The sequence below is a fragment of the Perca flavescens genome, chromosome 9, assembly GCF_004354835.1.
Source record: "Perca flavescens isolate YP-PL-M2 chromosome 9, PFLA_1.0, whole genome shotgun sequence".
Taxonomy (NCBI): Eukaryota; Metazoa; Chordata; class Actinopteri; order Perciformes; family Percidae; genus Perca; species Perca flavescens.
The window spans coordinates 9208587-9230484 of NC_041339.1; the positions used below are offsets into that span (position 1 = coordinate 9208587).

Genomic DNA, 21898 nt, shown 5'->3' on the forward strand with positions numbered 1-21898 from the left:
TGATTAGCCAAGGTCATTTGCGATCCAAACACCTGAAGGCAGCATATTTTGGAAAAAACAGGACAGTTTTCCAGAACCGATTATTAAAGATCAGGAAGACGTTCCAGCAACCTGTAAACCAACTGAAGCCACGTTGGTGATGTCAGCACCTGTTGCTTCTCCTGTGAAAGAAACTGTAACACCTAAAATGACTGCAGAAAGTCCAATGAAGACATCACGCTTTGTGTGATTAAACCTCCAAAACTCTATTCACTGTAGTTACTGGTAGTGGTGAAATGTAAAGTTTAGTTCATATTGTTATATTACAGGTAGTAAATAAGTGTGTGTACTGAGTTAAAAGCAAAATTGCAAACATGTTTATGTTCATTGAAAATAATCCTGTCACAACATTAGACTTGGAAGCTAATAGTTTAAGTTCAGTTACAAATTAGTAGTTTTATAGTACAAAATTGTAATTGTGTGCATAATTATATATTTTTTCTCCATGACATCCATCAGGCTCTGTTGAATAATGGCTGCCTTGAAAAGTAGGAAAATCTCAAAGGAGCAGAAAGTTGCAAAAACACAAGTGCAGTCATTAAAGTTATTCTGTTTGACTGATATTTAAATGCCAGGCATGGCATCCTAATGCCTATTACTGATAATGTAGGGACAATAATGCTACAGTAAATCTACTGGAGTGCTGGGTTGTACCTTGCTGTGGCCTTTCTTGTGGTCAGTCCACACATTAAAGGATCCCTGCATCAACAGCTTCCCGAGTTCACTCAAGTTTCCCTGTGAACATTAACACACAGACAGACAGACATTTATAGCACTGGTCAATACAGTCATAGGAGTTTGCAGTGGTAGCCATTATCAGCTATAGTTGATCAAGTAGGGTTAAGAGGAAATAAAGGAAAATCAGTTATCCATTAAATAATTTTAATTTTACAAGCTGGACTGCACATTAACCCATCTTTGTAAATAGAGTAAATTATTTTCAATTGTGTTTATTCCAGTATTCTTTGCATTGCCATGTTCTCTTGCACAACCTGTACCATAGCCTGTACCTTGCTTTTATCTATATAACAGTTCAGAGGTTGTCAACCTTTTTTAATAGCTATTTATAAGTGCCGGAATTTAAAAATCATACATGCTATGGTCAAAGACATAAACAACTCGCTACTAAATCCAACTCAAAACTCAAATTTGTGATGTCATCAAATATAAAGTCTGGATCTGCTCTATACACAATTAATTGAAAAAGATGTTACAGATGACACTAGCTGTGTCAAAATTCAGGAGTTGCAGCCTTCAAAGGCTGCAGTTTTAGACTGATTGCATCAGAGCAGCACAATAAAGAGCTGTGTTCAAAACCGTTCCCTATCACGGAAATAGTGCACTATATAGTGTGTTCGCCATTTTGTAGTGGTGTTCGAATTCTCGGCAGTTAATTTCATTCACTATATAGTCCACTATAAAATACCCACAATGCTCTGCTAATTTGAGTGTACATATAATGTACCCTACATTTTACTCCCATATACCACAATGCATCATGGTCATGTTTTCTCAGAGGAAAAGAAGAAGCAGAAGTCACTGCAAAAACTGAAAAGGAAAAATGGAGAGGACTTTTATTTCTAAACAGTGGAAATGTAACATGCAACATATATACAACCTTTAACTATCCTCCTGAGTGCTCACTTTGTTTCAGGGACATATTAGAAGTATTTTTGTTTTTGTTTGTTTACATGATGCTGGGCGCGCCCGCCTACGTCACACACATAACCGGCGCATCTGCTGATCTGCTGTGTTTTCACTGAAATCATTTGGTCGTTCCTAATAGTTCACAGTAAACACAATAAATGTGTTTTGAGGTAGCGGTTTCGAACACAGCTGCTACTACGCCCTGCTATGCCCTGCTACACCTGCTATACCCTTCAGTGCCCTGCAGTGCCCTGCTACGTCCTGCCACCCTGCTACACCCTGCTAGGCCCTTCAGTGCCCTGCTACACCATGAGCTACTAAAACTACTATTTCTAGTCATAATTCCATTATCTTTATTGTGACTATAATTGCCAATGTTCATCATACCCCTAACCGGCACCTTCAGACACCACCTACCAAGAGCCTGGGTCTGTCTGAGGTTTCTCCCTAAAAGGAAGTTTTCCTCACCACTCAAGGTTTCTGCCTAAAAGGGAGTTTTTCCTCGCCACTGTCGCAAAATGCTTGCTCTTACTGGAATTGTTGGGTCTTTGTAAATTATAGAGTGTGGTCTAGACCTACTCTATCTGACTCTAAGGCTATGTTCAGACTGCAGGCAAAAGTGGCCCAATTTTTGGGGTCAAGTGACCAGGTCAGACTTCTTCAGAAGTAGTGTGAACGCTCAAATCTAGCCCAGATCAGATTTTTTCAAATCAGATTCAGGCCACTTGCAGATTTTTTTCATTGCGGCCGCAGTGTGAACAACCAAGGCATCCTAATACGCGGGGGCAATCTACTGAGACGATCTGGCTTCCATCTTGCTCCACACACGAGGCCTGTCAAGGCGGCCGGCACATTTAAATGACTTTGAGTGTCAATAATACACACTCTGTCGAGTGACATTCATACACTGCATTTTGTCTGATTTGTGGACTATAACATAAAACAAAAACAAAAAAAAAAATGTTTAAGTTATGGATGGTTCTTTACGGTGAAAGCATTCAACCGTGGTAAACTTTTACATATACAGTTGTTCAGGGATTATTTCTTAAAAAAAACAAAAACATGTTGCAATATATGTTTGCTTGGGGACATTATTCAGTGAAGGACCGGGAGAGTTTTGAGTGTTACACACCCAGAGTTATTTATTTATTTTATTAGTACTTGTATGTGACTGCATGGAGATTGCCGAGTGAAGTACAGTACTTGAGTTCACAACAGTGTTTGTCCTTATTATAAGCATGAACAAAGGCTTATTGGAACAGCTGGCACAGTAGTAGAGACCTTTTCAGTCTCTAATGTTACATTTGGTATGTAAGCCTTAGCTAGCGTGCTAGCCAGCTAACACTATTGTGATGATATATTGTTGCTGATCTAAGCAACATCGTAGCTTTTAACGTTAATTATAAATCCACCTTCACCTATGATTGCTAACAAAAAAAATCGCCATTTCTAATGTAACAGAATGTTAGATAAAACAGGTCCAACAGCTGATGAGCAACCCAATGTAACCACAAAAGCACAAGCTAACGTTAGCAGTTATCCGAGGCCTAATGTTATAGCTGAGCATTGAATCAAAGCAGCTTAGCCCCAACCATCAACACTGACAGTAATGTTACAGTAGCTATGTTCTTTGCTTTTAACAACACAAATACACAACCAATAAAGCATACTTACAGGTTGTAAACCGCAGAAAGCTACAGGTTGGCCAAAAAAAGTGGGAACTGACCCATCCTTTAGTAACAAAGACTTGCAAAACACGTTCTTGACCCGTGCCCAGTTCACAAAGCTATCCTGCAGGGTCTCTTCAAAGACCCAACTGAAACACAATGAGATCCGAGTGTTCAGAGCTAACCCAAGCTGTCAGCATGGCTCAAGTCTAAATGCATTTACCTTATTATTTGACCACGCCCTAAAGCATCCCCTGCTTTTTTGTCAATTTAAAAAAATGGGACCATCATTTCCGAAATGAACATCATGCTGTGAAGAAAACTTAAAATTAGCGATTCAAGCAATAAACTAGTTAAGAAATTCTTTATTGAGGTAAATCAAGAAGAAGTAGCATACTTATCAGCATTCACTCTATAGGGATTCATTCTCCAAAAAGATGTGTTTTTAGTAATTTGAGGAAATGTATGATGTCTTTTTAGTACAGCACATGGTGCAGTGGTTTATGGGGATGAAAAGTTTCAAGTTATCTAAACAAAAATTATCAGTTGGCAGGAAAAGTAATTGTAAGTTTGGTAACATAGAGGTTTAATTAAAAAGTAAACAGTATAACTTTTTAAACTAAGTTGACAAAACTAGTTGAGTGAAGTCAAAATGCAGCTGTTGCCTTAATTATCAAGTTTTCTCAACGTATTAATTTTGTACATGATGATGATGGCGATGATGAATGATGAATCTACATACTGACCTCAAAGCCTGTAATGGCTATCTGGTGCATGGAGTCGTTGACAGACTTGATGATGTCCAGCATGGTGGTTAAAGCCTCCTCCAACTCAGCCGTCCCCTCCCCCTTACTGCATTTCAACATCTCCTGGAAGACATGAAGGAGGAAGGGGGTTAAAAAAGATTGAATAAGGCAGGATACAAGGAAGAAGGGTCCAAATGTATTTTTATTTTTTTAAATTGTCCACTATGGCATAATATTTGTGCCAAACTGCTGCCGGCTATCGGCTAGTAGCTAACGTTAGTGGTAGCTAATAGAACAACATAATTGTTACTTGTAATAAACACAACGTTTATTCAGTTCAAACTTTTATTTGGTACACAGCTAGCTAGGACTCACGTGTCCACCATCTTCAAGACACGAACAGATACACACACCGCACATGCGCTAACCTGAACACACCGGGAAGCATCTTGTGCCGTAGTGAACAGTGTAGAGGGGAAATAACATGTTAACAATAATGATCCCATCTCCTTGGTTCTCTTAATACATGGGTCTATTGTGATAAGCATTTAAACGATGAGGAACAAGGAAAACACAATGTTTAATGTTAGTGAATATTATAGATAATGAATGGGGAGTTCTCCATGTATACTTGTTGTATCCACCAGAGACAAGCTCATGAACGTGCGGTGTTGCTATGAGTATGCAACAAACTGTCCCTAGTGCGCATGTTCATCATGACATCATGGGCCGCACAATGCAGAATCACAGTCTCTAGAGAGTGACTGTGATTAGCTTCGGAGCGAGTACCGACTCTAGAGTCATATGGCGCTTTTCCATTACATGGTACCTACTCGCCTCGCCTCGACTCTACTCGGCTTTTTTGGTTTTCCATTACGAAAAAAAGTACCTGGTACCTGCTAACAGGTACTTTTTTTAGTACCTCCTCAGTCGAGGTTCCAAGCGAGCTGAGGCGAGCCGAGAAGGTGACGTGAAACCCTGCGGGCTACAGATTGGTCGGAAAGAATCGTCACTGATCACTGCGTTGCTAGCGACAGACGGCATTTTTAAATAGTTTAGCCAGCAGTGTTTTTTTTGCTGCCGGAGGCTCCACGCAGAGCTTTCTCCGTAGCATACAAGTGGCCTGATGTTATACTTGTGCGCTGGTGTGTGTGTCGAGTCGCCGTGTGTGTGTGGGGAGCTGGTGAGCGAGGGAGAAGTGAGAGAGTGCCGGCGATTAGCTCCGGAGCGAGTAGTGACTCTAGAGTCATATAGTGAAAGAAACAAAGTGTCTCCCCTGTTCTTTCTGACCACGGTGGGGAATCTGGAGCAGGAAAAGTTAACTATCTCATTGATTTCATGTTGTTTACGGAGAAGGAGAACCAGGAAATGAGTCGGGGGAAATGCAACGCTACCAAGCCACGCCCACGGTAGTCGCTATGATGACCAGCCAAGCTGAGGCGATACTAAAATCTGCAATGGAAAAGGGACGCACAGTGCGCCGACTCGAGTCGAGGCGAGTCGAGCAGGTACCATGTAATGGAACAACGCCAATAGTGAGAGAAAGTATCTCCCTTGTGCTTTCTGACCACTGTGGGAAATCTGTAGCAGGAAAAGTTAACCCTTTCCTTGATTTCATGTTGTTTATGGAGAAGGAGAACCAGGAAATGAGTCGGGGGAAATGCAACACTACCAAGCCACGGCCGAGCGACGTGTGTCGCCACGACGTGTAGTTACATTTTTTGAGAGGTGCATGTAGGGTCTGCCGTAGGTCTGTGTCTCCACATACCTACGTACATAGCCATGGCGTAGATTTTACACAGAAGCATAAATCACACTTAAGTAGTAGTGTAATACTTTGGTTAAATAGTTACTGTGTTTTATTAACCTTTACTCTGTTTGTCCATGTATAAGCTTGCAAACTAGCTATCAGTTTTTAACGCTAACTTTAGCTATTGATGTCAAAAAGCAGTAGCTAACCACTGCCAAGATATGGTTTCACTGAAGACCAGAGAGGTGTTGTGAGACTTGCAAAGTTTTGTAATGTGTTTGCACTGTGCATTGTAGTCCTTATTTATTTTTAAAATCTAATTAAAATGAAACCGCATCGTGGCTGTAGTGTGACATTTACATGTTCTGTTCAGATGACATGTTTGCTGCATAGACTGTATGGTCCGCCGTTGTGCTAGATGCTTGAGTTAGTCACACAAGGAGGTATAAGTTATTGTAATTCAAACCACACAAAGGCATTTCTGTGATATAGGTCAGTAATAAAAAATACTGGTCTGAGGTACCCCTATAGCCCTGTCAGATTAACTCAATTCAATTCCCGATGTGTTCCAAATGCATAACACTATTTATTATATTGAAGTGGATATTGGTATTTCTTTCATACAATTGAATTGTAACCATTTAGCTTGGTTTGGTCAGAAATTTGTCTTCTACTTTAAGTGTGACTTAATGTTTTAACAGTCATCCATTACTTTTTATTTAATCATTTGAACTGTTTAGTCAGTACTTAGTAGCTATTTATTTCTACCATTCACTACTTTTAGCTATAGTTTTTTAGTTTAAACAACTTTTTTTTTAGGTGTTTCAGCTAATATATTCATCATAAATCGAAATCATAATTTCAATTATTGTTATTTTGATTAGTTGAGCTGCTCCACAATCTTTCCGAGTACTCCTGGCAACAGCATAATTACACCTGGTTGGGGAATCACTGCTGTAGGTAGTTCTAGCGATATAATTGGAGATGAACAGCCAATCACAATTTACCTTTTCTGATTGGTTGATTTTGTGGCACATTTTTAACGCTGCAGCAAGTTAAGTGAGTGTGTGAGGCCTGAGTTAAGTGTGCACAGAGTGCAGAGGTTGAGAGAGAGAGGGAGACATGGCCGCACAGCGCACTGAGCAAGAGTTTGTGTGAGGGTACATGAGTATTATTGCACGTATATTAACGTGCAATAATACTCATTATAGTAGAAAAATGCAAAAAGATTTAATGAGTATGGAATAGATTTGTGTTTGCTTGTGTATCATTTTTCTTTGAAATGTAATGTATGTTTATTGTTAAAAGGATACCCATTAGCTGTCACTAAAGTGTGACGAGCTAGTCTTCCTGGGATCCACAACAAAAAGAAATCACTTAACAATGATAATCTAAAAGCACTAAAACATTGTAGACATCTTTATAAACATCATCAGAAATGATTCAAAATAAGTTATTACAGTATTACATTCATACAGTAAATATGTCCATTCCCTACTCACAATTTTAAATAGTGCATTCTCAGATGGTACTTGAAAGAGACTTTGCTATTCATTTTACGTATATTCAGTGGGCAATTATTCCAATGATTGATGGCACGATAAAATTCTCTTTAAAGCATTTGATTTTGTGTGTGGTAACATCATCTGACCATCATCAGCTGACCTAGTCAAATGAGAATGAAGCTGATCACACCTAACAATTTGGTTATATAAGAAAACGGGATGAAAAGAAAAGACAGTGTTTCTGAAAAATTTAGTTGTATTGAAAATCAGCCTGTTCATTACTGTTAATCATGAGAGTCGACGGTGCACACTGATAGTGTTTGTTCTTATGGGACAATGTAATAGTAACCTGGCAGCTCTGTTTTGGGCAGTCTGTAATTTCTTTAGTTGACCTTTAGATGCAGATGACCATACAGGTGTACAATAATCCAGGTGACATAAAATTAAAGATTTAGCCACCTTTCCCACAATGTGTGTAGGGACATAAGAAAGGCATTTCCTCACCTTAGAGATACCACAACCCATTTTCTTCACTATGGTATCAATATGTTCTGCCCATGACAGCTGACTATCTATTGTTGTGCCCAGCAATTTTACTTTATCTACCTGTAGGTAGCTACCCTATAGGTTCCCCAGACAAGTTCAAACTCATCTTTGGTGTAGATGATAGTGAGACGAGCTGCCATTGTTATAAACCCGTTGCGTCCTACTTGTGAGATAACTCTTCATAAATTGGATGGCGGTTGGACTAAATCCATAGCATTCTAGTTTACCGATGAGTAGCTTGTGATCTATGACATTGAATGCCGCACTAAAATCAAGTAATACTGCACCAGTCATCTTTAAATTATCCATCTGTAAAGGTGGAAAAAGTTGAATGGTTATGTCTATAAGCATGTTGGAAATCTTTGTTCAAGCCATTACAGTCAAAGTATTCCTGTATTTGTGAGTGGACTATTCTCTCCATCAGTTTACTAAGAACTGGGGGAATAGTGATAGGTCTACTGGTCTCACTTCCCAGTGAGTGCTAGTCTGCCATCTTTAGGTAAGGGAATAATTTTACCTTCTTTCCAGATGGTGGGAAAAACCCTTTTCATTAAAGGGGTGATAGAATGCAAAACCAATTTTACCCTATCATAGTTGAAAAACGACAGTTTGGAGGGTAAATAGGACATACATAGAACCTAAAATCCCATTGACACCTCTTTCCTCTGCAAATCTCACAATTTGAAACTGCTGCTGAAAACGGGCAAGTCTGAACAAAGCTAAAAGTTGATGTCAACTTCTCAACTCCTCCTTTTGGCTTTACCTTCTATCTTTGTAATGCCCGAAAATTTATATAGGCCAATAACTGATCTGAGGGCAGTTAGTCTTCTAAATCTAGGTTGCGCAAATTTCAGACACTTTATACATAGTTTGCCTGCTGTTGCATTACTAAATTCACTTCTGAGACTTTTTTATGTGAGAAATCAACTATATAAAGCTCAAATGTGGGCCGTTTTACAAAAATCTATGGCTAATTGCAAATTTAGTACGACTGTTTCCATGCCAGCAGTGCAGTGCTATCCCGGATTGCTGGCTTTCTGCCTGGACTGTCAGACCCCGCTGCACGCTGGCTGGAGCTCTCTCAGGAGATACGGAATACTGGCCCAGAGAAAAGCGGACAATTGAGCAGGACATGTGGATTTAAATCAGTGGCGCAGTGGACTCGCAATGGGCGGTGCGCAGGAGCTGCCTGCCGGCGGCGGTACACAGTACATAAACTTTCCAACATGGATCCTCAGGGAACAGTGTCAAAAGCATTGGTGTGTGTGTGTGTGTGTGTGTGTACGACACACAGGAGGATGAATAGACTGTAACAAAACTCTGTATCTGGTGCTTTGTACAGTAAGATTAGTTGATGAGTTTGTGTGTCGGCCAGTCAGAAATCAAGTTTGAAGCCAGCGGACATGGGCACAGAGGGGAACGTGTGTGTATGCATGTGCGTTTGCGTGTGTGTGTGTTTCTGTGTGTGTGTGCGTGCTAAGCTCAACCAATCAGCGTGCAGCTCATCTAAATATTCATGAGCAGACCATATAAGGCAGAAAAGCTCTCGTTTCAGTCCAGTCCCATTTAACAGGGTAGCATTAGGGCCAAAAAAAAACAGCAAAAGATAAATTTTCAGCCCAACCAATGTTACATATCCTATTAGGAGACCTTAAGGAAATACCATATATAACAATTCTATCACCCTTTTAAGCATGCATTTAATATTTTACATAACGGACAGCAAACACAGTCAGCTGCCAGGCCAAGTACTTTACTGTCCAGCATGTCAGTACCCACTGAGCTGTGTTCTGGCAGTGACTGCAACAACTTCCTTACTTCCCGCTCCTCCACACTATTAAACTGGAAAGTGCAACTCTTGTCTAACGTCACATAATAATACGTTGGATAATTAGAATCAGTATTGTCCATATTCTGCCTTAGTGCATGGACCTTATTTATGAAGAAATCATTAAAATAATTCACTATATCAGATGGTTTGGTCAGAAACATGCCTTCTGATTCCACAAAGGAAGCCCCTCCACTTGTCCATCTTCCCATTATTTCATTAAGGGTTTTCCAGAGCGCTTTACCATCTTGCTTTACAGCATTTATTCTTTGCATGTAATATTCTTTTTTCATCTATCTATTCAGTTTTGTAACCTGACTTCTCAGTTGACAGTACTTGAATCTGTCCTCCACTAATCCAGATCCTAATGTAGATTTGGCTTCATCTCTTTCCTTCAGGAGGCTCTTTATAGTCTCATTCAGCCATGGAGCTGGTCTTGCTTTTACAATACACTTTCTCATAGGGGCATGCCTATCAACAATCTTCATGAAGCTTTCCATAAAGATATTTAAGGAGGCCTCAGGCTCCTCAGCAGCATACACATCAATCCAGTCAATATCACCAACATCTGCCAAAAAACTTTCCAGAATGAATTTCGTGAACATCCTTTTATGTACTATATTCACCTTACATTTAGGAATTTTAGTTTTCCTGGTAATTGCTATAATATTATGGTCACTAAAACACACAGATCGAGAAACTGGTTTAGTGCAGCATTCAGGATCTATGCAAGTGGCACAAATATGGCCAGCACTGTTAATAAAGACTCTGGTTGGTTGAGAGATCATCTGAGACAGATTATAAGCATTGATCAATGAAACTATCTTTTGTTTCATTGGACACTGATTCGCAAACCAGTCTATGTTCATATCCCCAAGTAAAAAAATATCACCATTCACATCTGTTACTCTGTCAATTAACACATCATTCAGATATTGCACATCAGTCCCAGGAGGTATATAGCAGCAGCCAATCAGCACCGGTTTAAGGTGAGGAAGATGCACTTTGACCCATAGAGATTCTAAACTATCTGAGATAAACTCAGACCGCAGTGTTGCCGGAAAGTTATTTCTGATATATAATGCTATGCCACCCCCATGTTTATTCCTGTCCCTTCTAAAAAATATTATAGCCATCAATGGAAATCTCTCTGTCAAGAACAGTAGCATCCAGATGGGTCTCCGATGCGGCCAATATATGAATGGTGTTTTCTGTAATCAGATAGTTCATGTACCTTATTTCTGATGCTGCAGACATTCAAATGGACCATAACAATACCCTTTGAAACAGGAAGGAGATGCTTATCATCAATGGGCCTACTATCCATAAAAAATGTAGTTCATTTCAGTCTATATGAGCTCAAGTTAAGGAAACCAGAGAACTAGTCTCTAGCTCCAGCTCCTGGCTCCAACTCCAGCTCCTGGCCATTGGTTCCCTTCTAATCCTTATGCTTTTCGGCAGGGGGATGGACAATAAGCTTGTCATGTCGGATGTAGGCTATGTCACCTCATTCTCTGGCAGCTTTCATGGCTGGAATGAGTTCCTTACGCTTTGCCTGATAGCTTCAGTGTAGTCCTCATTCACATAGATGTTGGTGCCTTTCAGATCCTTAGCCTTTCCTGTGCTTGCAAAATATATTTCTCTGTTCTAAAAATATACAATTGTTATAAAGTAAATATAACACCATAGTTCACCAGACTAGTAAATGTTCACATTTGACCAAATTTCTTTGGCTGGTGAGTTAATCTATTTATAAAAATGAAAGCTTCAAGCAGCGATGAACGGCCCTCAGGCCTCTGCACACGTCGGGGTTACCAGCAGACGCCGCTCCTTGCGACCGTGCAAATCGTCAACAATGAAAAGGGAACTCCCCGCCTGGTTCAACGATACCTCACACAAGACTCTACATCATACGGTTCATTATCTGTGAAAAGGGGCGTGGCTAAAGCATAGGGGGCGGGTCAAACCATCATCAATTAAAAAGGAAGTCTCTGCTGAGTTTAATGATACCTCACACAAGATTACCTTAGATGGGTCAGCATGTATGAAAGGGGGCGTGGCTTGAAGATAGGGGGCGGGCCAAACCATCACCAATGAAGAAGGAAGTCTCTGCTGAGTTCAATGATACCTCACACAAGGGTTTACATCAAACAGGTCATTAGTTATAAAAGGGGGCGTGGCTAAATCTTAAGGGGCGGGCCAAAATATCACCAATGAAGAATGAAGTCTCTGCTGAGTTCAATGATACCTCACACAAGGGTATACCTTAAACGGTTGAAATGTTATGAAAGAGGGCATGGCTTAAGCATATGATGTATGATGTAGAGTCTTGTGTGAGGTATCATTGAACTCAGCAGGGAGTTCCCGTTTCATTGCTGACAATTTGCAGTGTCTGACTGCCGCAAATGCACGGTTGCAAGGAACGACATTTGCCAGTAACCCCAATGCGCACATGCGCGATAGCCCATCCAACGCTGCATGCAGCTTTAATTAGTCTTGTAATTGCTTCATTTGGAATTTGGATCAAAGTGTTAGTGTTTTATTGCTGTTTAAATTTATAACAAAATGTATGTCCAGTAGTTGTTCTATATAGCCGGAATTCTGGAATAATATTGGCCATATTGGTCATCAAACAAAAAAAAGTCTAGCATAAACCTTGAGTGTTTTGTTGTGTGTGTATGTGTGTCTCTCTGTCCGTTTGTCGGTCTCTCTCTCCCTGTGCCTGATTGCCTGTCTCACTTTAGACACAGCTGAGAAGTCAAGACAGCCAAAATCACCAAATACCTTTTATGTTGAAATTTGTTTTATTATGTAAAATATACAGCTGCGCAGTGGCCTTCTTGTATTTGATTACTTACCTAGCATGACACATTTGCTCACGGGAGTTGCGGCTCGTGTTAGAAATAAGGGAAACGATTGCTGCAGCATGCGTGCCGGTGTGGCCGCTCCGCTCCTGATCGCAGGTAGTATGAACTGACAGATTGGACAACATGGGCGTCGAAGTTAAAATAGCTCAGCTTCAGCACCTGTATGTTTTTACCTAGTAGTTACCTTGAGCATGAGTTGGTATTTGGTGATCCTCTGGACAGGCTTTAGCAGGTAGGCATCCAGAGACAGTTTGTGGTCCAGTTTCTTTTGGCATTCCTGTTAACACAGACAACATTTTCCATCAGCAGAGGCCCACCATCAAGAGAGGCAAAGTGCCCCCTGAGGGTCACGGAAAATGTTTATGTTAAAACACACCTGTTCTATTAAGTTATGTCGCAAAATGTAGATGTTGCTGTTAGAAGATTTAAATTCTACCATTTAGGTTATACCGTGTTATCTTAGAGTATGGAACAACTCACCAAAGACTTAAGTTTAACATCATAAACAGCAACAGAAGAGAGAGAGAGAGAGAGAGAGAGAGAGAGAGAGAGAGAGAGGGTGTGTGTGTGTGTGTGTGTGTGTGTGTGTGTGTGTGTGTGTGTGTGTGTGTGTGTGTGTGTGTGTGTGTGTGTGTTACCTGAAAAAAGAGGCTGTCTCCACACTGTCTCCAGAGGACTTCAGAGCGGGGTTTATTCTGACAGTACTTCTCATATACCTTAAGCTCTTCTTTCTGGCAAAACAAAGACATGTCTGAGTAAAGAGAGTGCCTTAAATAATCTCTTGTCAGTTTCTGGTCAATTTCAGCTGTTGCTGGAATATGAAGTCCATTAATTCTGCACATTACTTTTTATTAAAAGAGCCCACTATCATTAGACAAACGATAGTCTCACATCTATCTCCACAGCGCTAAGGAGTCTGGCTCCTCCACATATACATTCCAGAATAGGAGACAAATAAAACACTCTGGGTTGTTTGCATTTCTTAAAGGGGTGATAGAATGATTATATAGAGTATTTCACACTGTTCCTTATGGTCTCCTAATGGGGTATGTAACATTGGTTGGGCTGAAAATGGCCTGGTTGATATTTTATTGGCCCTTATGCATCCTGTGTTTTGGCCCTATTTGTAACAAGAGCTTTTCTTCCAAATAAGGTATGCTCGTGAATATTTAGATGAGCTGTGTGCTGATTGGTTGAGCGAATTGCCATACGCAGACATTAGAGATGCGCGCTGATTGGTTGAGCGAATCCCCAATACACACACATTAGAGAAGCGACAGAATCTCATATTCCAGACACTGCAATGTTTCATTACCAAATTCACTTCTGAGACTTTTTTATGTGAGAAATCAACTATATAAAGCTCAAATATGGGCCGTTTTACGAAAATTGATGGCTAATTGCAAATATGGTAAGACTGTGTGTCGGACTTCAGCGGCGGTGCTGCTGCCTCGCCGCCCGGCCTGTCTTCCTTCACAGACCCCGGCCTGCTGTGAGCTCTGTTACGGCTGGCAGCCCTGACAGAGCTCCAGGGACCTGCAACTCCCCTCTTCCTGCTAGCTAAATGGCCCGTTGTGTGAGAGTGACGAATTTCGTAACGCCACTTACACAACATGTAAGTAAATGTCTAATAAAGCAACGGTGTCCGATTTCAAGTTAATGAATATTTGTGAACTGTAAGGGTTTCGCCCTACAATCCTATGTGTACAAGATTGCGGCTAGTTAGCTTCATTTTGGTCGTGATATTTACAGTTTGAATTTCATCACGCCACTTATACAACATCTAACTAAATGTTTTATAAAGCTAACAACGGTGTACGATTTCAAGTTAATGAATATTTGTGAACTGTAAGGGTTTCGTTAGCTGCAACTGTCCCTTCAATCCTATGTGTACAGATTGCGGCTAGTTAGCTTCATTTTTGGTCGTAATTCGAGAAAAATTTACAGGTTGAATTTTGTCACGCCACTTTTACAACATCTAACTAAATGTTTTATAAAGCTAACAACGGTGTCCGATTTCAAGTTAATGAATATTTGTGAACAGTAAGGGTTTTGTTAGCTGCGACTGTCCCTTCAATCCTAGCTGTGTGTAGCTACAAATCACGGATAGTTAGCTTCATTTTCGGCGTAATTCCAAGTATATTTACAGTTTGAATTTCGTCACGCCAGTTATACAACATCTAACTAAATGTCTTATAAAGATAACAACGGTGTCCAATTTCAAGTTAATGAATATTTGTGAAGGCTAGCTAGGTGTTTGGTCAGCTGCGACTGTCCCTTCATAGCTGTGTGTAGCTACAAATCACGGATAGTTAGCTTCATTTTCGGCGTAATTCGAGTATATTTACAGTTTGAATTTCGTCACGCCACTTATACAACATCTAACTAAATGTCTTATAAAGCTAACAACGGTGTCCGATTTCAAGTTAATGAATTTTTGTGAATTCCAGAGGAATTCTAAGAGGAGGCTAGCTAGCTCCATCCAGCCACAGGCTCTATCACATCCAGCCGCAGGCTCTATCAATGAGACTTCAGATTTCACCGGTAGTTTGTTTAAATAACTCAACACATTATAATTACACACATTATAAGATTAACTGGAATTGGAGCAAGAGATTGCTGGCGTAACAAGCTTGCTGACCACGCTCTCACTCACACACACCTGGCATTAGGAAGAGGGGAACTGCAGGCCCTGGAGCTCTGTCAGAGCACCGGCGTTTAGTAGTCCATTAGCCCACAAAACTGTGACTTTGCGCGGGTATGAAGTGCCGTGGGTTGCCAGCCGTAACGGAGCTCAATCGAGCTCACAGCAGGCCGGGGTCTGTGAAGGAAGGCAGGCCGGGCGGCGAGGCAGTAACCCAGGCAGCACTGGCCGCTGAAGTCCGACACACAGTCGGACAAAATTTGCAATTAGACATTTTTGTAAAACGGCCCATATTTGAGCTTTACATAGTTGATTTATCGCATAAAAAAGTTTCAGAAGTGAATTTTGTAATGGAATAGCTGAGATCTGCGTGACCTAGATTCAGAAGACTACCTGATCTCAGGTCAGTTGTGTAGCCTATGTAAATGTTGGGGCGTGACCGTTCTCTTAATACACCCACGGCTGTGACAAAGGTTCCGGATTTTGAGATGCTTACGTAAGCAACTAGCTTTGTTGACATTCGCCCGTTTTCAGCGACAGTTTCAAAATATGAGATTTTCATAGTAAAGGGGTGTCAATGGGATTTTGAGCTCATATGTATGTCCTATTTACCCACTGAACTGTCGTTATTCAACTATGACAGGGTAAAATCGGTTTTGCATTCTATCACCCCTTTAAACCAATCACAATTGTCTTGGTCACAATCTCTGGTCACAAATATGGTTGGGTACGGTTCACATTTTTTCCAGTACCCGAAATTTGGTTCAAGTCTGCAACGGTACCTTTTTTTTGGTACTTTCCCTCTGTAATAAGAAAACAATAATTAAAGTTATAATTGTTGTAATTCCAGACCTATTTATCCTATTTGCTTAGAACATTTTTTTATTTATTTAGAAAATTTTACACTCCACACAAAATAAAACCCCTCCCTCTCCCCTCCCAAACCCGTCCCTACAACCAATTAAATCAAATAATTATTAATTTCTTACACTGCACTGTAACTTTTATACTTGTATCTTTTTCTATTATAGCCTGTTTTTATTTTGTATCTCTTTTTAAACTGCTCTCTAATATTTTAAGTAAAGCATTTTGAATTGCCTTGTTGCTGAAATGTGCTATAGAAATAAAGTTGCCTTGCCTTGCCCTATAACCTTAGCCTGAACCCAGTTGGGCCTACAATCTCTATCCTGTCAGTCAGACAAAAGAGCATCTGTCTTGGAGGAAGTGTAATGTTACCTGCACCGCAACAGATTCTCCCTCGCCATTAATATTATATAGCAGCGAACACTGTTGCATGGAGTTTTTAAAAGCGTAACTACACTTGCAACCACTTTATCTGCATTGCCGTGACTCATTGTGACTTAAACAAACTACTGAGTCAACGTAGTTTCACTCTGTCTGCAGTTCTGCGCGTGTATTTGTGATTCATGTGTGCATGTTTATACATACAATAGTAAATGAAGTTAACTGTTCACTAAATACAATAAAGTGAGCTATATAAATTAGCTGGATATATGGTTAAATTAAATTTACTCTTACCAGTGTATCGCCGTGTGTATTTTGTCTATAGCAAATCCCTGCTAATCGTTCCCAAAATGTCCCAGTTAGATAGTAAATGCAGTAAACATATTATTGCTAAATATTTCCACAAAAGGACCAAGCAGGCCTGCCTTGTTGCAAGATACAATTTTTTTTTGGAACTTGCCATTTTCATTGTGTAGCTTGCTAGCATCACACGCTGCAGGAACATCCCGCAGCGCCAGATATCCTGGTAATGAATTGTCACCTAGCAATGCAATAATGCACATGCGGAAATGCCATAAACTGCAGGTCATAGAGTGGCAGCTTGAGGCTGGCTGCAGAAGTAAGTCAATTTCCATAGCCCCCATGTTAAAATGCCCTTTAAAGCAGAATTAAACATGTTTACAGCCGTGTTCAAAAAATGGTATTGGTCTATAGCTAAGTTTACCCTTCATGAGAACTCTGGGGGAGATTAAGTTATATTTAGGCTTAAAGTTCCGCATAATTACGGGCGTATTAAGGTCACGTTGATTGACAGGTGCCTGTAGTGAGAGGAGCCTAGCTGCTGCAGCTCTGCTAGTTGTCCCAGTCAGTTCAGCTACCGCTAATCCGACTCAATGCACTTGACCTCCCGGAAGTGTTTTTGCATTTGGAGTGAAATTCAAATACGTTTTTTAACATTCATGAGCATTATTAGGATGTTACCTAGCTAACATTAATTAGTCATAGACAAAAGCCAAACGCTAATGGAAGCGTATGCTAAACCGGCTTGCACCGAAGTTAAAACATAACTTAGTATTGTTTGAACAAAGGGTGTTTGTATTAGGTTGGAAAATAAATAGTAACTATGTTATTTGGGGCCGTATGGAAGGAACAAAGTGAACAGCACTGCGAAACTCTGCTCTTGGCCAAAAGGAGCAGCTGCTGTCCAGGTGTAGAGCTCCGCTACGCTCCACCTTTCCGTTACGCTGTGACAGGATGTAAAATAAGACCGGTGACAGAAATCATCTTTGGTGACAGCAGGCTCTCTTGTTTATGACTTGCCATACGGGCTAATGCTACTGTGTCAACTGTGTTAAATGGTGTGTGTAACTTTTAAAAAATGTGTAGCATTTCATCATGATTCCAGAAATACTTCTAACCTAGATGTTCCAATATTTTAGTTGAGCTGGATTTGGATATCAAGGCTATAAGGTAACGTGAAATTTGACAGCACACAAACCTTACCCTTTTCAGAAAACAGGTTCCCACCAGCTCTGGTTTCTCTGCACAGTTCTCCAGCTCTCTCAGAAATGTCCTGCAGGTAATTTATGAACAAACAGAATGAGAACACAAAACACACTAGCTAAGTTTCCATCCACTTGTCAATCGAATTCGGTAAAAAAAAAAACTCACTGGTTTCAAACCAACGGTTTTAAAGCAAATAAAAACGTATGCGTAATGATGTCACATGCTATTTTGCGGTCAAATTAGTATATCAAATTGATTTGAGACATTTTAGGTTGTTTCCATTCATTTTCGCACTGAATCGCACAACATTCAAGCAAACATATGCGAACAAAGTTTTTCTTGACAAAATAGATCGCACTGTCTACCTACATATGAGTAATAATTGCAGAAGTTGTAATAGTGCTTATGTGCCAGCTGATAGCGACATATCAAGCTTTAATAAGAAAACAATGACGGTATCAACAAATTGTTATGATGATGCAATGGAGGCGGCCTGTGGTGTGGGTAAGAGAGCGCTCCAAACTGTTTTTGACGATCGTGGTTTAGAGACACTTCACGGAAACCCTTTGGTTGAAGCATTTTCGGATTTGACCTGTTGTGTAATTTTACTGGCCCGTCCCGTGACTCAGATAAGCCATGGCCCTCTGGTTCCAACCGAGAAGCGTATCGCCATTGCGCTCCACAAACTGGCTACATGCGTAGAGTACGAGTGGTAGGCAAAACGTTTGGGTCAGCATGACCACCGTGTGTTTACGCCGTGTGCAATGCCATCAGAACAAGGATGATGCAAAGGTATACACCTACCTGGAGTGGATAAGGTGCATGAGATCTCGCTGCATAATTATATAGCGCACCTTGTGCCACAGGTGTATTGCACAATAGATGGGACTCACGTCCCGATTAGACCCTCTGCTGAAAGGGCTGGCTATCAAACATATTACTCCAGGCTGTAGTATACAATCGTTGCATCATAAGGAACATTTGCGTAGGCACTCCCGGCAGTGTGCATTGGGCGCACAGTCTTCACCACTTCTGACCTGTACAGGTGTGTCTGTTTAACCATAAAATGTCTTTAATCACATTTCATTATTTATTTGAAACGTTTCCATCAGCATTTATTGCATAAGCTGTATATTGATCAAGAGAAAATCCGATGAGACTGAACATATAAACTTTGAGTGAATATCCATGAAATTCAATCAAATTTTATTGTTTCAATTAGGCATTTTTTATTCAATATCACTTAATTCGCATAAAAATGTGTGGATGGAAACATTGCTGCTGTAATTTTTCTATTTTCAGCTTCAACAACTTGGACATTCCTTCAGTACAGTTATTCATTTGGATCTTCTTGGGTAAGTGTGTGTCTACTCTACTCATCTCCTTATCAAACAAACTATTGATAATGAAGGGACAGTCGCATTGATAAACGCTAGTTTGCTGCTTCAGCAAAAACTTACTCAACTCTGCTTTATTGTTTAAATTAGCGGCTATTTGCCTGGATTGCATTTGAATTACAATTGTTCTACTCAAGCACTTATACTTAGCTTCACTTACAGCCACTGACTCGCTGAATTTACAATTGTTAAAATGTTGTTAGCTACTTTAGCTTAGCCATTAGCAATGGCTAATTCCTCTCCCTCTCCTGCTCTTTCTTGCTCTGTGTGTCAAATGTTTAGCTATTCCTCTGCCTCCCTTAGTGATAACGATACATGTAATAAATGTAGTATATTCGCTGCTCTGGAGGCAAGGCTTAGTCTGTTTGAGGCACGGCTCCACACCATGGAATCAGAATCGTATGCTTCCGTAGCTAGCCAGCGCCATGTAGCTAATGGGGGCCAACATACCCCGGCAGACCCCGAGCAGCCGGGCGAGTGGGTGACTGTCCGAGGGAAGCGTAGCGTTAGAGGGAAGCGTAGCGTTAGATCTAAACCAGGGAGTGCACATGATGACGGTCGCTCTAAACCGGAGCGTCTTCGCCTCTCCAACAGTTTCTCCCTACTCAGTGATACACCCGCTGAGAAGCCTATTCGGGTTATTGGGAGCTCTATACTGCAATACTGTATGTGATGCTGGCGGCCCCGGGGGCTACAGTCATATGTGCCCCCGGGGCCAGAGCGGGTGATATAGAAACCCATCTAAAGCTGCTGGCTAAAAAGCTGTAAATACAGTAAGATCATACTTCACGTAGGGGGTAATGGTCGTAAATCGGAGATCACTAAAATTAATGTTGAGTCACTTTGTGCATACGCAAAGACAATGTCGGACTCAGTAGTTTTCTCTGGACCCCTGCCAAACCTGACCAATGATGAAATGTACAGCCGTACGTCATCCTTCCACCGCTGGTTGTCGGGGTGGTGCCCAGCTAATGATGTGGTCTATGTGAATAACTGGAGGGCGTTCTGGGGAAAGCCTGGTCTGATTGAGAGAGACGGCATTCATCCCACCTGGGACGGAGCCGCACTCATATAAAAAAATCTCACCAAGTTTATCGGACATAAACCATGACAACCCAAGTTTGATATTAGTAATCAGAAGTGCAGTGATATGCGCCCCTCTGTGCTTCCGTTGGAGCAGTCGCCCACTCATAGTCTAATAAACACGGTGTCTGTCCCCCGACTCAGATCGGTTAAATCAAAGGTAAACAAAAGATGCGCTATACTTAACAACCTAATTGGAATTAAAACGACTGCAACGATAAAACAAAATAGGAAAATTAGATGTGGACTATTAAATATTAGATCTCTGTCTTCTAAAGCAGTATTGGTAAACGATTTGATATCAGATAATAACATTGATTTATTTTGTCTTACTGAAACCTGGCTGGGCCATGAAGAATATGTTAGTCTAAATGAAGCCACTCCTCCCAGTCATATTAATACTCAAATTCCTAGAGGCTCAGGCCGAGGAGGGGGAGTTCCAGCCATCTTTGATTCAAGCCTGTTAATTAATCCTAAACCTAAACTAAATTATAACTCGTTTGAAAGTCTTGTTCTTAATCTTCAACATCCAAAATGGAAAACATTACAGCCAATTATATTCGTTGTTATTTACAGGGCCGTATTCTGAATTTTTATCTGAATTCTCAGAGTTTTTATCATGTTTAGTCCTTAAATCAGACAAAGTATCTATTGTAGGTGATTTTAATATCCATGTGGACGTTGACAATGATAGCCTTAGTACTGCTTTCAAGTCATTACTGGATTCAATCGGTTTCAGTCAGAGTGTACACAAGGTGACGCACTGTTTTAACCACACCCTCGACCTTGTGCTGGTATATGGTATTGAAATTGAGGATTTAATAATATTTCTGCAGAATTTGGTATTATCAGATCATTCTTTAATTACTTTCGAATTCTTACTACCTGACTATACCAAATTAGATAAAAGCTTCTACACTAGATGCCTATCTGACAGTGCTATAGCTAAATTTAAGGAAGATGTTCCAACAGCATTTGACTCTATGTCATGCCTTAACATAACAGAGGACCTTTATGTTAACCTCAGTCCCTCTCAAATTGATACATTTGTAGACGGTGCTACGACTTGCCTACAGACAACCTTAGACTCTGTTGCTCCCCTTAAAAAGAAGATGATGAAGCAAAGTAAACTAGCACCTTGGTATAACTCCCAAACTCGCAAACCTCGAAAGTAAGTGGCGTTCCACCAAAATGGAAGAATCCTGTTTGGATTGGCAAGAAAGTCTCAAAACCTATAGGAAGGCCCTAAGAAAGGCCAGATCAGACTATTACTCATCACTAATAGAAGAAAATAAGAACAACCCAGGGTTTCTTTTCAGCACTGTAGCCAGGCTGACAGATAGCCACAGCTCTACTGAGCCATCTATTCCTCTAGCTCTGAGTAGTGATGACTTCATGAGCTTCTTTAATGATAAAATTAAAACAATT

The 21898-nt window shown here is 40.6% G+C and overlaps 1 protein-coding gene across 1 annotated transcript in view; it reads right to left on the minus strand.

Moving 5' to 3' along the window:
- mcf2l2 (MCF.2 cell line derived transforming sequence-like 2) overlaps positions 1 to 21898 on the minus strand; it is a 210835-nt gene that overhangs the window by 64801 nt on the left and 124136 nt on the right. Inside the window, exons 17-21 of the mRNA XM_028587646.1 lie at positions 17988 to 18057; positions 13234 to 13326; positions 12780 to 12872; positions 4100 to 4222; positions 694 to 774 (exon numbers count right to left, since the gene is read on the minus strand). Of these exons, the coding sequence (XP_028443447.1) occupies positions 694 to 774; positions 4100 to 4222; positions 12780 to 12872; positions 13234 to 13326; positions 17988 to 18057 (460 nt within the window). The remainder of the gene's footprint in view (positions 1 to 693; positions 775 to 4099; positions 4223 to 12779; positions 12873 to 13233; positions 13327 to 17987; positions 18058 to 21898) is intronic.